The 14,788-nt window shown below is 41.9% G+C and overlaps 1 protein-coding gene across 5 annotated transcripts in view; it reads right to left on the bottom strand.

The window, feature by feature from the left end:
• Window positions 1-952: 952 nt before the first annotated feature.
• The window catches only part of MAPKBP1 (mitogen-activated protein kinase binding protein 1), a 122,536-nt gene continuing 108,700 nt past the window's right edge, over window positions 953-14,788 (bottom strand). For 2 of the 5 annotated variants that reach the window (XM_081931585.1, XM_081931586.1), the window contains 6 exons: window positions 13,732-13,911; window positions 13,067-13,142; window positions 11,599-11,900; window positions 9,698-10,762; window positions 6,241-6,329; window positions 953-4,870 (listed from right to left, as the gene is read on the bottom strand). In XM_081931585.1, coding sequence (XP_081787711.1) covers window positions 4,574-4,870; window positions 6,241-6,329; window positions 9,698-10,762; window positions 11,599-11,900; window positions 13,067-13,142; window positions 13,732-13,911 — 2,009 coding nt within the window. In that variant the 3' untranslated portion in view covers window positions 953-4,573. The remainder of the gene's footprint in view (window positions 4,871-6,240; window positions 6,330-9,697; window positions 10,763-11,598; window positions 11,901-13,066; window positions 13,143-13,731; window positions 13,912-14,788) is intronic. The other 3 variants (XM_081931588.1, XM_081931587.1, XM_081931589.1) reach the window with 2 other exon arrangements.

Below are 14,788 nucleotides of genomic sequence, written 5' to 3'. Positions count from 1 at the left end.
GTAATTTTTGCTCTAAAGGCTCTTATAAACTGTAGTTGGTAGTGAATGCTGAAAGGTTTGTTTTGGAAATATAGAATCTGGCCAATCCAGCATGATCCCGCCCCCTGCAAAAAAACAAAAAACAACCCCATGTTAGCAAAAACTCCTCCAACACAGTGTTTGCTTAGCTGGATCCTGAATGCAGCATCTTACTTGAACACTGCAACATGAATCTGAACAATGCAATGTGTTAAAAGAAATGAAATGCTATTACTACAAAGGGCAAGGGAGGAGGGAAGGTCAGGAGGAGGAAGGGACAGAATTGTTTTGCTATAAGAATGTGAAAACCCTAATAAACTATAAAAATGAAACAAGGCTATAGCCACTGAGCAACAGCATGAAGACAGCTTAGTAACAAAGGTTCACACCTTTTTTATTGAAACTACTTAAGACGCAGAGTACAAATGAATACAGAATTAAAAATAGCCCCAGAAAGGTGGCTCACAGTGCAAAACCCCCACAAACATAAAACAATTGTTTCAAATAATTAAAAAAGAAGACATTTTAAAAGTTTTTTCTCCCCTCTTAAAGCCAAGGTAGAAAACACACATTTATAAATAAAAATTTTCAGGGTTGTTATCTCCTTTTAAACAAGCGGAGAATAGGAAGGGAGTGTTGAAATAACACAGGTAAAAGGGATGTTTATCTGGTGCCTAGACTTAACTTAGACATGCTGAGTAGACATGGCTTATTCCTTAAATTGCTGCTCCATGCATCACAGTCTGTGATCTACAGCAGATTAACTCAATATGTAAGCAGCCCAGCTCCAGAATATAATATACAAACAATACAGGATTCTGGATACTCTAGTTATTATCTATAGAAAGAGCAATCTAGTCACAACAGTACCTGCCTGAAGGTCCACAAGGCAGCTATCCACCCCTCCAACTGATTTATTTATCTATTTTTTAAAAAAAAATTAAAAATACTGGATGCTACTGGAGGTCCAGTGGCTTAACTTCTGTGATGATATGCGACAACATTGTTTAAAATGCTCAGATGCGTACACTGGCCATAACAGTAACTCTTTTTGCAGAAAGAAATGTATTCTGGATCAGTTGAGCAAAAGAGGACGCTAATCATTTCTAACAGGCCCAACTATTAGAGGTGTCACTGAAAAGGATTGGATTAAAAAGGGGGGGAGGGGTTAATAATAAAATGGCCATATATTGTAGCACCAGTTGCATATACCAATAGCTGGTGTAAACACAATTTTGGCTTTCAAATGTCTCCTGTGTTTCTGTAGAAACAACGAGAGGCCATTTTGTCCCATTCAAGTGTACAGGTATTTGTTCTCTTTTCTAAGGATTCTCCTTGAAAAAAGGAAACAGCATACACAAAGAATAAAATGCAAATTACACTGTACAGAAAAAATTCAGAAAGCATGGATATAATATGTCAGCATGGCATCAGTGATGAGTTCATGGTACATACTTTCTCCATTTACCTTAATACATTAATTTGCATGCAAACATTAAAAATCAGTAGAAGTGGGCCAGGTTCAGATACTACATGCATTTCTGTTTCCACAACCCTTAGATTATCTGTTGAAGTTTCCTAATAGGGCCAGCGAACATCTATAATAAAGCCAAACAATTTACATGCAGTTCAAAACTAAAAGTAAAGCAGGCTGACATTTAACTATCAAAGTGTTTTCCTTAAGAGGAAACAGTCTTTCCTCCCATTTCTTCTCAGCAACAAATCCTTGGGACAGAAAACAAGATAGCTAAGAAGCTAACACACACCAAATGGTTTCAGACAACTGGCTGGCTGAGGATAGTCACTCCTAAAACCTCCCCAATTCATGGATATAATAGTGGAAATGAAGGGTCCATTAAACTACTTCCTTTCTTTTTTTAAAAAAGGAAACACCTAACAATTATCATCTTGTAATTTACCTAAAATTCATTCTCAGTTCTACTTAACTATGTTCTGCCTCTTTCCTGTAAAAGCACCATTTCAAAGGAACCATACTCTCCGCTTTGAACCAAAAAGATTCCTTTCCCTACTACTACTTTTCTAGAAATCTTGGCCGTTCTATTCCATGTAATATTAAAAACTACAGGCCTGCCCATACATTCTTGCATACCTACTTACTCAAGACCACAGTGCTAGTTCCTTTCTACACCCATTTTCCACCTTGATCCATGAATACAGACAGTGCTCAAGTAATTTGAAGAAAATTATTTTGCAGAAACGTTTTGACAGTAACATTGAATTTGTTTGATATTGCCTTTCTCCCAAGAGAAACCCAGAAGAATCACCTACTGGGTAACTGTATCAATAAGCATTGAGGTATTTGTCTATCAACATCTTGATTCTGCTGTCACACTAATGCATTTGACAACTTTAGAGGTTAAATCAACACAAAGAACTTCAACATCTCCCTTTCTCATACAAGATGTCTGTGTTGGAAGTATGGCTCTTCTACCCTGAGTATATGTGTGTCTCAGAACAGGAAAATTTCCTGAGCATTGAACACTTTTCACAGCCTAATATGAACAGGGAAATAAAAGTTATTTTGCCTAAGACCTTTTCCTGGCATGTACACTCAGAAACCAAAAAAGCCATCTCAATTTTCATTTAATAGATGTCCAAGGAGTATCATGTGACCCATCCTATTCCTTTGCCACAGACATTGCTCTATTTCATGCTTGCTCATGGACGGAAAACAGTAGCAGAATATCAGTTCTGATGAATGTATCTTAACTACTATTCAGAAGAGTGTATGAGAGAGCAAGACTGCCAGGAAGTTCTGGGAGGGACATACTAAAAAGCACAAACAACATTCCAGGTCCCTAATCTTGCAGTTAATTTATGGATGGTTGGCTGTCCAGCCAGCCACAAAGAGGGCTGCTCTATAATATATTATGAGAGCCAACCAGTCCCAGAAAAGATGCTATGCTGCAAGGTTCTCAGTCCTACAGTGCAGTGAATGAAAAATCCCACATGAGAAGTGCAAGGGGGAAAGCTGATGAAAAAGACCCAGGTCACCAAAGCAATTTAGTCAGATGATCAGATGGACAATAGTGGATGCAGAACTGCTTTTTGACCAGAAAGAATAGCTCAAAAAATTCAGTAGGATAGCCATTTCTGAAATACTTTTATCAACTAGTACTCTGGGAATATGGTTTGATAATTCAGTAAACAGGAAGGGGGATTTTTAATCTGAGAGCACGGTAAATGAAAGAACAACCTTCTAGGATAAGCAATTTGAGAGCCAAAGCCGTGGACTAATGAGTTTGGGAAAATATGGCAAGTTTTCATTGAACACAATAAAACACCATGCAGTCTCATTCCCACCCCACTGACCTGCTTTGTTTTTAATCACAAAAAAAGGAAATAAAAATAGTTACATCACAACTGTCTAAATGTTCTGTCCAGTCACATTTAATTGGTAGTTTTCTGGATTTAGCAATGGAGACATAAAATGGATCTCCCTCTTGGGATGCTAGGTACATCTCATGCTTCACTTGAGCAGTACTTAAAAACGGGTGTCAGGCTCTCTTCACTGACAAATTTCTTGAACTTTATGCTAGATTTAATCTAAAACTTTTTATCTAATAAATGCTATAGCAACCCTGTGTCTCTCCCCCCCTCCCACCGCCCAAAAACATCATCTGAAGAGCCCAGTATACAACACCAGCTGAACACCACTTCTAATTATAACTTTATAAATAGAATTTAACAATTCTTCAATTTTAAAAAAAACTCCTTAGTGTAGAGGTCAAGTTTTATATAAAATGTTGTACAGTTCTTGCAAAAGCATTCATGTTTGCAAACAGTCTTGTAACAAATCTCCGTAGCTTGGTCCAAAGGGTGTGCTGTCCTCTGGAAGCAAGTGCAGGTGTAGGTATATAGCATAGGTTTTTCTTTAAAACAGAAGGCAAAGCAGGGAGAACAAGACTGTATTTTTTATAGAAAAGAAAAAACCTATGAGTAAAATTCAGCAAGGCAGGCTGCAGCAAAAAGTAGTTCAGAAATTCCGCCTGCCAATCTACTAGTATAGTTATGTTTACTGCAACAAAACGGGTGGGAAAGACATGGAAACAGTCACAGCTACAAAATGCATGTGAAAAGTTTAGAGCAATAGTCACAAAAATAAATTAATAAATAAAATTTTAACACTGTACATAGATCGAGACAGCCCTGCAGAGGGAGTGACTGGTGCCATCTCAATATCTTTCCACCAAGTCAGCAATTTCAGGCTGAGCCACAGTCAACTGAGTCTGTAGGAATTTTCGTTTTAAATGTTTTGCCTGGAATAAAGTTTCCAATAAGTTTTTCTTAACACCACCAAAAAAGAAAAGGAAAAGAGAGAGAAGTGGGCACAGAAAGATTAGTACTGTGACCAGCACATTTCTGGAAGCCATAAAATGACCCCCTCTTAACAGAACTGCTTGAGAAAAAACATATTTCACCATTGGATAAAAGTCAACAATAGCAGTCATTCCAGGTTTTCACTATGTTAGTTTTCCCTGTGCTGCTGTCAGTTTCTTCATTAGATGTTTATGCCCCTTAGAACTACTCTTCTTTACAGTTTTTTATCCATACGTCGTTCAACAGCTTGCAGCAACAGCTCTGAATATTGTTCCAACAAAGCAAGAGTTTGCTCATCTCCAAAATGCCGAGGACTGGATAAGGTGGAAGCACTTTCCTCACTGACTGGCATTACAGCTGGGTCGTGTGGCTTCGCCAACACTTCTTTCTCCCTTTGAAGTTCTTTCCCATCCTTCAGGGAATCTAGTTCTTTTTTCATCACAGAGAAGGTATCAGTCAAGAGGCCAGCGATCTCATTTCTATCAGCTGAAGACTCTATGTCAGCAGACACCTGCAAAAAAAAGGGGGGGAGTGAGCAATATTTTTTCTTTATTTTAGAAACACATCCTGTTCTGTGTTGAATGCTTCTGGTTGGTAGAAATGAAAACAACAAAGTCCAGTGCTGTGAGATCATCAGTGTAGAGTCTGAGGGTCCCTAACTTCAATCTCTGTAATCCCTCCTCTTTCTCGTATGGGAAAGTACCTGGGAGAAGCATGGACTTCTCACTTCAAGCAGCAGTGACCACAGTCATATCAGCTACTCCTCACACCTGACCCATTGCTTTTCTTCCTCCCATTCCACCTACTCTCCTGCAAGAAACTAAAAATATCAACACAAAACTTTCAGCCTTTCAAGCACATTCTCCCAATCAGTTTCAAGCATTGAAAATTGCTAAACATGTTGTCTGCTTGTTTCTCCATTAGATTTATATCCTACACTTCCTACCTGGGCAGCCAACACCAAAATGATAAAAGGTGTGATAAAACAATACATGTTAAATACATATTTAACTGGAATCACATGCCCTCCCAGCAGATTATTTCAGGGCTGCCAGGAACCTTCCAGGCATCAAGCACCTGGGTAAATGATTTTATATTCCCCCTGAATGTTAAAAGTGAGGGAGGCAGAGACACCTCACCCGAGAGGGCATTCCACAAATGAGGAACCACTACTGAGAAGGCCCTACCATGTTGAATTAATGCTGTGCACCAAGTGAGTCTGAATTATCAGATATTTGTGTATGAAGTGTGCAAAAGGTCTTGTGCCTCATAGGGATTCTCATACATGCATGAGAATACCTTCTTGTCTGGCAACCCCAATCAAAATCAATTTAAAACAGTAAGATTCAGTCATCATCATCACGCATTTGCTGATGATGATATTGAAAGCCAACCATTGAAATCTCTGTCTCTCTGTAACGTCTGAACTGGGAATGGCCATGCTGGGTCAGCATCTCACTTAAGTTTTGCGCTGAGTTTAAACCCTGGCAAGACAAAGGTTCTGCAGGTGTACAATGGGTTGTTTTTACTTATCAGATTTTCTACAGAAATGAAAATATGGATTAAAATGTATAAAGGGCTGGGGGGCGGGGCCTGGCATTTTGGCAACAACGTTGTGTAACCACTGCAAAAAACACCCGTGTGCATGAGAAACACTATTCTACAATAAACTCCCGTCTGGAAGCATTCCTTGCCACAGAATGGTGATCCACACAACAACTCCTCAAAGGGCTTGTAAGTACACAGGTATCTGCTCCAGAACGAAAATTTAGAGGACCTTTGCTTGCAGTCTTAACCATATGTTTCCAATTTGTCTAATATAGATAATCACATAAAAGTATTAAGATCCAAGTGACCAGCTGGAATGAAAGTGTGACTTACCATATGATATAGATGGATGGCCTTGCGCATACTGTCTTGGAGCTCAGACACAACGTGCTTGCATTGCTCAATGCTGACTGAAGAGCCTCCTGTTGGGGGGGGGCAGGCGGAGAGACAGAATACAAAGGCGCTAAGTAGGACACAAGTACCATTCCAGCCTTGCCCACTGTCCTGAGATGGTGGGAAACCCTGCAGAGAATCTAGCCATTTCATACATTGGCCTCCCCCACCCATCTCAATAATTCTTTAAATCCTTGCATGAGACTGTTCATTATACACTATGCACTTACATGAATGGAGAGCAACTTCTCTCCTAGGAGTTGTTGTTAAGCCTTTCAAGGGAGCAAGTCTTAGTGGTGCTGTGGCCTGCATTGCTGCACCTAGTGGCAACCAGGAAGAGGCCGTTCTCTATAGCTCCACCTGAATATCTCTTCCCCCAGAGATATAATGAGCATTTCAGTGGCACATTTTCTCTGGCTTTTAAAAACATGCGCTGTGAGAAATTAGCTTCATAGTTTTAAAGTTCCGGTGAAGCCAAAGCAGCCATCCCAAAAGGAGGCTGCTCACTCCACCATTCACTGTGCTGTTGACCTAGCCTCCTTCCAAATAATCCTCCAATGTTAACAGGAATTTCTGCCACAACTCTTATGTGATTAAATCATTCAAACCATTCCATATTTAGAGATACAGATGATTTCCTGCCATCATGAGAGGCTGCACATCGCATTTCTGCTGCCAACCATCACTCCAGACTTGCCTCTTTCCAATCAGGAGACAGATCCCAAGCATGATACAAGCAGGAAACACATAGTAGATTCCTCTGAGGACGGAAATACTTACTCTCCAAAATTAAACTGAAGTGCAAGTGTAAAAGTCTACCTCCAAATTTAATTAAGAAAGCAGTGTGCCAGTGTTATTAGAAGTCTGAGAAATACTTGCCTAAACAAAGAACTTAACTATACATTAGGAAACATAATTCAAACAGGCAACAAAGAAGCATATTTCTTTTATAAGCATTCTAAGGGTGAGAAACAACATGGGGTAGAGGGATGATTGAGGGAAGCACATTTCAGCAATGCATTGCTATCCTGCCCTTATTTAAAAGGTGGGCAACTTTGTCTGCTTGGTTGCCAACTCATTAACCAAGCAGGGTCAGACATCTGAAGGCATGTAGTGAGACAAAGATGATAGACATACAAGTGGGATACACACACATAGGCATGATTCAACCTTTATTCTGTCCTCCCGCATCATAACTCACATGAGAGCCACTTAAAAATCCTCCTAGTAAATAACAAGTTAAAACAAAAGGTCTGTGGGTTTCTGAATTGGGGGGTGGGGGAAACACACAAGGAGAGGGGTTGGTTCACTAAAGGTTAATGGTGCCAGCTAACGCCTCAGATCCACATGGTCTTCATCTTCTTGTTAATTTACAGTGTGAATACATTGTCTTCCATTATCTTGTCTATTACTCTTGCTAAATCAGAACACGAATTGTTCTCTTCTTATTGTCTGCGGATTTCTCCCATTGATTATTATGCATTTATATTCTGTTGAAATCAAAGAATGCCAACATGTGTGCACAAACACACACAGGCAGGTTGGTAAAATTGTTTAAATAGATGAATGAGAGCTAGAAAACTTCTGAAGCCGTGAGAATGAACCTTCAGACATGAATTTCATATGGCTGTTTTATGTAACCATACTTCAAATCCCACAGCATTTTCCTCCATAGATCTCAACGTACTGCTATCAGTGAGAAGTATGTGCACATCCAGCAGATGGGGAAAGACTGAGAGCAGATGTTTAGGTAACTTTGTACCAAAGTTACATGCAAGTTAATAGCAGAACAGAATATTAGAACTCAGTTTCCCATCCATCCCTCCTATTGCCCAGAGCCCTGTGTTTTATTCATCTGGTTGCAGCACTTTTTATATTAGCCACAATACAAAATTTATGGAATTGCACAGCATTAACTGCACAGCCTGACACAGGAAAAACAGTCACTCAGGTGGACTTATTAAATGCTGCTTTATGTTGATGATACTTTATGGGAAGGGGTTTGGGGTTGTTTTTTACACTGAGCTTACATTTATCTTCTTTAGGGATGTTGTGATGTTTTATTAATTACTTGATGCCTTTTATGATGTCTTGTAGATTTATTGGTTGTTAGCTGCCTTCATTGCTCAGAGATGGCAGAATATTAACAAAAATCAAACTTCCTTTTAACATACTCTAGTGAGCGTCTCTCTTTTCATGTTTCACATCTCACCCATTTGCAGGGGTGTGCCAGTAAAGAAACATGCTACATCTTAGGAAAACGCTAATTGCCTCTTCCTATTAAAGTGATTCCATTTCAGGTGATCTTCAATATAGGTAAAGGTAAAGGGACCCCTGACCATTAGGTCCAGTCGTGGCCGACTCTGGGGTTGTGGCGCTCATCTCACTTTAGTGGCCGAGGGAGCCGGGGTGCAGCTTCCGGGCCATGTGGCCAGTATGACTAAGCCGCTTCTTGCAAACCAGAGCAGCGTACAGAAACGCCATTTACCTTCCCGCCGGAGCAGTACCTATTTATCTACTTGCACTCTGACGTGCTTTCGAACTGCTAGGTGGGCAGGAGCAGGGACCAAGCAACAGGAGCTCACCCCGTTACGGGGATTCAAACCGCCGACCTTCTGATCGGCAAGTCCTAGGCTCTGTGGTTTAACCCACAGCGCCACCCGCGTCCCCAATCTTCAATATAAACCAAGTCAAAAAACATTCGGAGTGGCTTGTGGTACATGACCATGCATTGTATGGCATACAACCATCAAATGCAACTGAGAAAAGGCCTGTGCTGCTGTTAGCTTACTAACCAAACATGCTGCAGGCACATCTTTCCAAGAGAGAACTGGACTCCAAAACCTCACTCTGGAGCAGCTTGGAAAACCTGAGAACAGTGGGAATTTACTTCCACAAGCTCCAGACATGGTTTTCCCCACACCTCAGCAGCAATGGCTGCACATTTAAAATAAGCAAGGGTACCTTGAATAAAACTTGCCATTTTTAACTCAAATAAGATACCCACATAGGGTATTAAGGGTAGCAAAGCAACTACACATTGGTCAGCTTTCTTTGCCAGCCATGTTCTCTAAATGAGTTCCTTCTGTCATTAGTGTCAGTCCAGGATTTCCCTTTTTACAAGTGAGCACAGGAAGACACTGTTGGCAATGATCAATGGAAGATTATGAAACAAATGATAAGTAACCTTACCACTGAAAGTCAGGCAAAGGTTTTCTTTAACCCAGTGTACAGCTTTACTTTAAAACTATATATTCACTCTTGTGCTAGTCCTACCAAGTGGATCGTCGCTTGAGCCACAACATTTGCTAGAGCTAACACAGAACACAAGACAAACTGGAAGCAGAAACTGAGGACAGAAAGGGGGAAAAATGAATGCCAGATTGAAATGTCTCACCATTGAAAGGATGGCTTATGGAACGAGACAGGTGCAGACAGGACGAGACAGGCCAGAAGCTGGACGTAAAGAAATGTGATGGAAGTGTGAAGCGATTCACAAAGACAGGAGACAGAAGGGGGAAGAAGATTAGAGATGGGTATCCGTGCACACCTGAGTCCTCTGCCAGGGCTGCCACAGTTGTGGGAGACCTTGGCCTGCTTGCTTCACGTGAGCAAAGCTCAAGCTGATTCTCTGGCACACAACCAGTGCTGCCAATTATCTCTTTGCATCTCAGTGGCCTGTATTCTGGAGATTTTGGGTGCAGACCATCTGAAAACTCTTTCAGTTTGGGGTTAGTAGCCCCCGGTTCAAGCTGGACTTGGACTTGGGTCCTCAACAACGTACGGTTCTCTTTTAGAGTCTCTGTAAAGGGACCTGCTGGGCTACTTTTACCAAGGCTTAGTGGCACAGCTGCTTGGTTTTCCAGCTTGGAGGCCCACCCTTCAGGAAACGAGTGCTTCTTTATACCAGTGCCAGCAGGTGACTGGGGAGATTCCAGCAGTGGTTTTGATTTGGCAGTCGGTGAGAAAGAAGCCAAAGTCGGTCTGTCAGGCAGAGATTTGGGGATGTCAAGGATCAAATGAGCCCGGTTAGAAGCTAGCTTGCTGTGAAAGGATTTGGGTGATGAAGAACTTGTAGCTTGCTGAAGAGGAGGTTTCACGAGGCCATTCTCCTTCACTAGCGGCTTGTTCTTCTCAGTGTCCCCTAAAGGATTCAACTGTGTCTTCTCTGGTACTTGTGGGCTGACCTTCACCTCAGCCAGGTGTTCTGCAGAGTCACCAAGGCATAGATTCTCTCCCACAGATACGCTGCGGGACATCTTGGCCATGAAGCTAGTGGTGGGGCTCATGTAGGACTTTGGTTTTGCAGCTTTGCTGTCTTTGGCTTGCAGAGAGCTGGAGCCATCCGTCTTCAATAGGGTTGCAGACAGAACCCGACAGCTATTGGACCTTGGATCTTTCTCACCTACCATTAGGGTCTGAGGATGTTGCCTAGCAGAAGGCATCCCTCCTGGAACCTTATCTGTGGAAATGGAAGAAATAAGTGCACAAAACTGGTCTGGAGACAATCAAAATAGCTCCAGCTTTTTAATGTCATTACTATTTCATTTCAGCTCCTGGATGAAGCACTAGACCAAACAACTATGTTCAGGGAATCATTTTGAGCAACTGCCCCGTGTTCCAGACACCCTGTTGTCTCAATTTCTGACTCAATATGTGACCAGAGATAGCACTGCATGTACTGTTTTCACCTTTGCTCTGTGTGATGGGGATTACTGCAAACACCACCTCATATTTGCAAAAAAATGTGTTTCCTTTACAGCTAAAAGCAGTCAGAGGGCTACGAACGATGGCTTGGGAATCATAGGAGTATTAATAAAAGTAGGTGTGGAATGCTCCTTTGATTGATGCAGAGCATCACACAATGTAAAAGCAGCCCCAATTATACATGCAAAACCACACTAAGGCTGCAAGTGGGAGAGTTTCACTAGGAATGTTATCTGCACAAGCTGCACTAAAATAAATGGTGATTCCATGACTTTCGCTTGAGTTCCTGTAAAAGAATTTCCAGGTGGACTGCTCCTAGTATCTCTAACACCTTTAAACAATTTGTGCTTTCCAGAGGAAGCAGGTTAAGTCCTCCTCTTGCCATCACCAGTGACAGCAATTTCTGCATTTCTCCAGCTCAGGCCACCCGCAAGGCATAGAGGAGGTACCTGTGGTGTTGACAGGGACTATCTCCCCCGCCCACCTCCAAAGCTGGTAGATAATTGGCTCTCATCTCCAATGCTGGGCAGGTTTCTATTTTGGAGGCCTTTAGCTTTTAACGATTTCCACAATAGCCAGCCACTTCCTTACCATTATGAACAAGGTCATGAACTGACTGGGATTTCCTCATAACCACTGCCCCATCACTATCAGGGAAAGGCCCAGGTGGTCTTCCAGGACCCCTGTTGATCTCTAACGCAGGTTTCCTCTTTCTCTGCATATAGAGTGATCTAAATGAATTAACATCATTTTGGAAGATGCCATTCTCCAGGGCCATGTTCTGGTGGTCAAGCCCATTTTTCAGCAGATCAGCAGAAACTTGCTTCTGAAAGTCAGGCAACTCAGTGGGCTTCCGATCCAATACCAGATTTGATGAAGAAAGTGACAGTTGCCTATAGAGACAAAGACAGGGCAGGATATATAATGTCACAATACCATCACCATTTGAAATAAAAATAAAACAGTGTTATGTAGCTAATTTGGGGGTGTGGTTCCTGCATTTAAGGGGGTTGGACTAGATGACCCTAGGGGCTCCTTCCAACCCTACATTTCTATGATTCTACATGGCAACAAGACAAGCTCTTACTGCCAAAATTCTCATACAAACACATTTTCCCCTTGGATGTATGGTGAACATAGACTAATCATAGACAAGACTACTATATAGGAGGGTTAAGTGAAAGGGGGGAAACGGAGAGGTTTCAGCAAGGGAAGATAAGCCATAGTTATAATCAGGGTTAAGGTTTTCTCAGCTCAGCATGCTACTGGATTCAGGTCCTCACTTTAGTCCACTTAAACTCTCTAGAGAAAGAGACCTGTACTCGTGGGATATCTGTGCCTGCTTTTCCATCTCCTCTTCTACCTGAAAAGCAGGATGTTAGCACTAACCTAAAGGCCTCAGCATACAGTTGTAGGCAATCAGGATGGACGGCTCTTCTGTTTGCTACTTTAGCAAAAAACCAGAACCATGTCTTCAGTAAACCCTAACATTCATAGACGCCCTTTTCTAATACACAAGATCACAATTTCCAACCCCCATCAGATTTAACAGGCTTCCTGAAATAATACTTTTTTTAAAAAAACTAATGCAGTGTCTGGAGCTTAGTCAGCAAAGCAAGGAGTTTGCTAATGGAAGAAAACCAGATTAAAGCTCATTGGTAAAGCAAGACTGAATAAGATTTTTTCACTGTCCAAGCTGAATGAAATGCAAAATCATTTTATAGCGCATAAATGGTGAAGAGTAAACCACATGGCAAAATTTAGTTCTTATATCAGCTAAAATGGATTCATCGACACAGCTGTGAAGTTCATTGGAAGACTGAAGAAAGAGAAGCAAAGACAGCCACCATGATCAAACATTGGGGTACCTGGGCCTTTCCAAATCACCCCTCCCAAAACAGACGCAGTCTTTTTATAGAAAAAGAAGACCTGGCTCTTCATAAGAGCAAGCCATTTTTGCTAAGGTGCACCAGGAGCAGAACATTCAAGAGATGAGGTTGTCATGTCTGAGCCAAAGCAAGGCCGGACTATCCAGCAGTAAGGAAAACTGTGACTGTACCTGAGAGCAGGAGACTGGGACAGAAAGCGAGAAGAAATACTGTTTTCCGTTCTCTCCAGGGTCCTACATGATCCACCTACAAATTAAAAAGGGGGAAATGTACACAAATTAGGAGGCTTTCATTGTACAGTTTTGTTGCTGTAGACTGCTTTGATACATGTTTTTCTGACATAGTGGCATATACATATTTTATGAATGAATGAATGAATTGCAATGGATTCTAGTCCATCAAAGCTTATGCCACAATCAACTGGTTAGTCTTTAAGGTGCCAGATACTCTTGTTCTTACAATTCTACTCTTCATCACAACGTTTAACATGCCAACGTCTACCACTAGGGGCCACTGCATTTCTACTCAATTCCCAGCACAAACAGATGAGTCAAGCCAGTACTGTATTACTTTCCCCATAGGTCAGCACAAAAGAGGAAGCTGCCATTTTGACAAGGCTCCATTCATTGTGCCACCAAAGTTGCAGGAGATGCTACAGGTTTTATGTGCCCCACTTCTCATTATTTTCTCTATTCTACCAATGGCATTTGCTTCCACAGTTGTCACAGGAGAGTCACAACAGGTGGGGACACTGATAATCTAAAGTTGATTTAGTAGGAATACATTTGGGAACATCACAAAAAGGTCAAGAGTTTCCACTGGTTTTGAAATGTACCCTTTTCACCGTTACTGGCCAGGGTCTCAAAATGCTGCTTGAGGAACTTCTCCTGATCTGGAGTCCTGGGGACATCTCCTTCCAACAGACCAGCGCTGACGTCCTCCTCATCCTCTTCTCCCACCTGTTCATCCAGATCGGACGTACCATCCACACTGAGAGGTTCTGTACTCTCAGAATCTAAAGTGGAAAACATGACACAAATATAACTTTCACAACAATGTAGATTGCACAGGGGGATCTGCAACAAAATGTTGGGAGTGTTCATACCTGGCGGGGGGGAGGGGGGAGGACAGAACTTTTCTTTTACCCCTTTCCTACTCCTGAGGCCTTTACTGCTCTATAGTACTGCAGGGAAAGGGTTTAGGTTTGTGGTTGGCCCTGAACTTGGAGCATTTTATTCCTATGTAGGAATGGTGGGATTTCAGGAATGGTGGGATTTCAGGTGGTTTTCCCCTTTCCTGACTCCTTGTTTAATTTCTTGTTTAATACAGAGAGTGGGATTATTATTTTTTAACACCCCACCATTTATTTAACCCTGAATTCTGCATGCCACCCTTCTCTGGGGTACTTACAACAAGTTGTTAGATGCTTGAACAAGTCAGTCTCCTCTCCCATAACCCTCCCCAGTTGTCAATCCATACAAGAACCTCAAACCTAAACTGGCCCACCAGGTCTCCTCACTGAGGTTGGCCCAAACCACACCCACCTGTGTCCATTAAATGACACCAGATGTTGGACAGGTAAAGCTGCAATGCCAAATTCGAAAGGAAAAGTCAGGAGTGCACTCTAAGCATGCTCTCAATTCTTCCATTCCAGCAGCTGCTTCCATTTGGTGACTTTTTCTGTGGCTCTGCCCACTGCACCTGCTATTTGGCATTGGGGAAGGAAAGCTCCCTTTGCCTATTTGGGAATGTGGTTGAGAGTTTTTTTGTGTGAATGGTGTTGTTTAGCTCTAAAGGTTTTTTTGGGGTGGGTGGGGTTCCTGAGAGAAAGGGGCAAATCCTGGTTTGGGATTTCGCATATACATATTTTGGGGGTGGGGCAGGGAAAGAAA

The sequence above is a fragment of the Podarcis melisellensis genome, assembly GCF_964234715.1.
Source record: "Podarcis melisellensis genome assembly, chromosome: 1".
NCBI classification, from domain to species: Eukaryota; Metazoa; Chordata; class Lepidosauria; order Squamata; family Lacertidae; genus Podarcis; species Podarcis melisellensis.
Note: the sequence above shows the minus strand (reverse complement) of the source record. Positions and strands in the feature narration are given on the sequence as shown.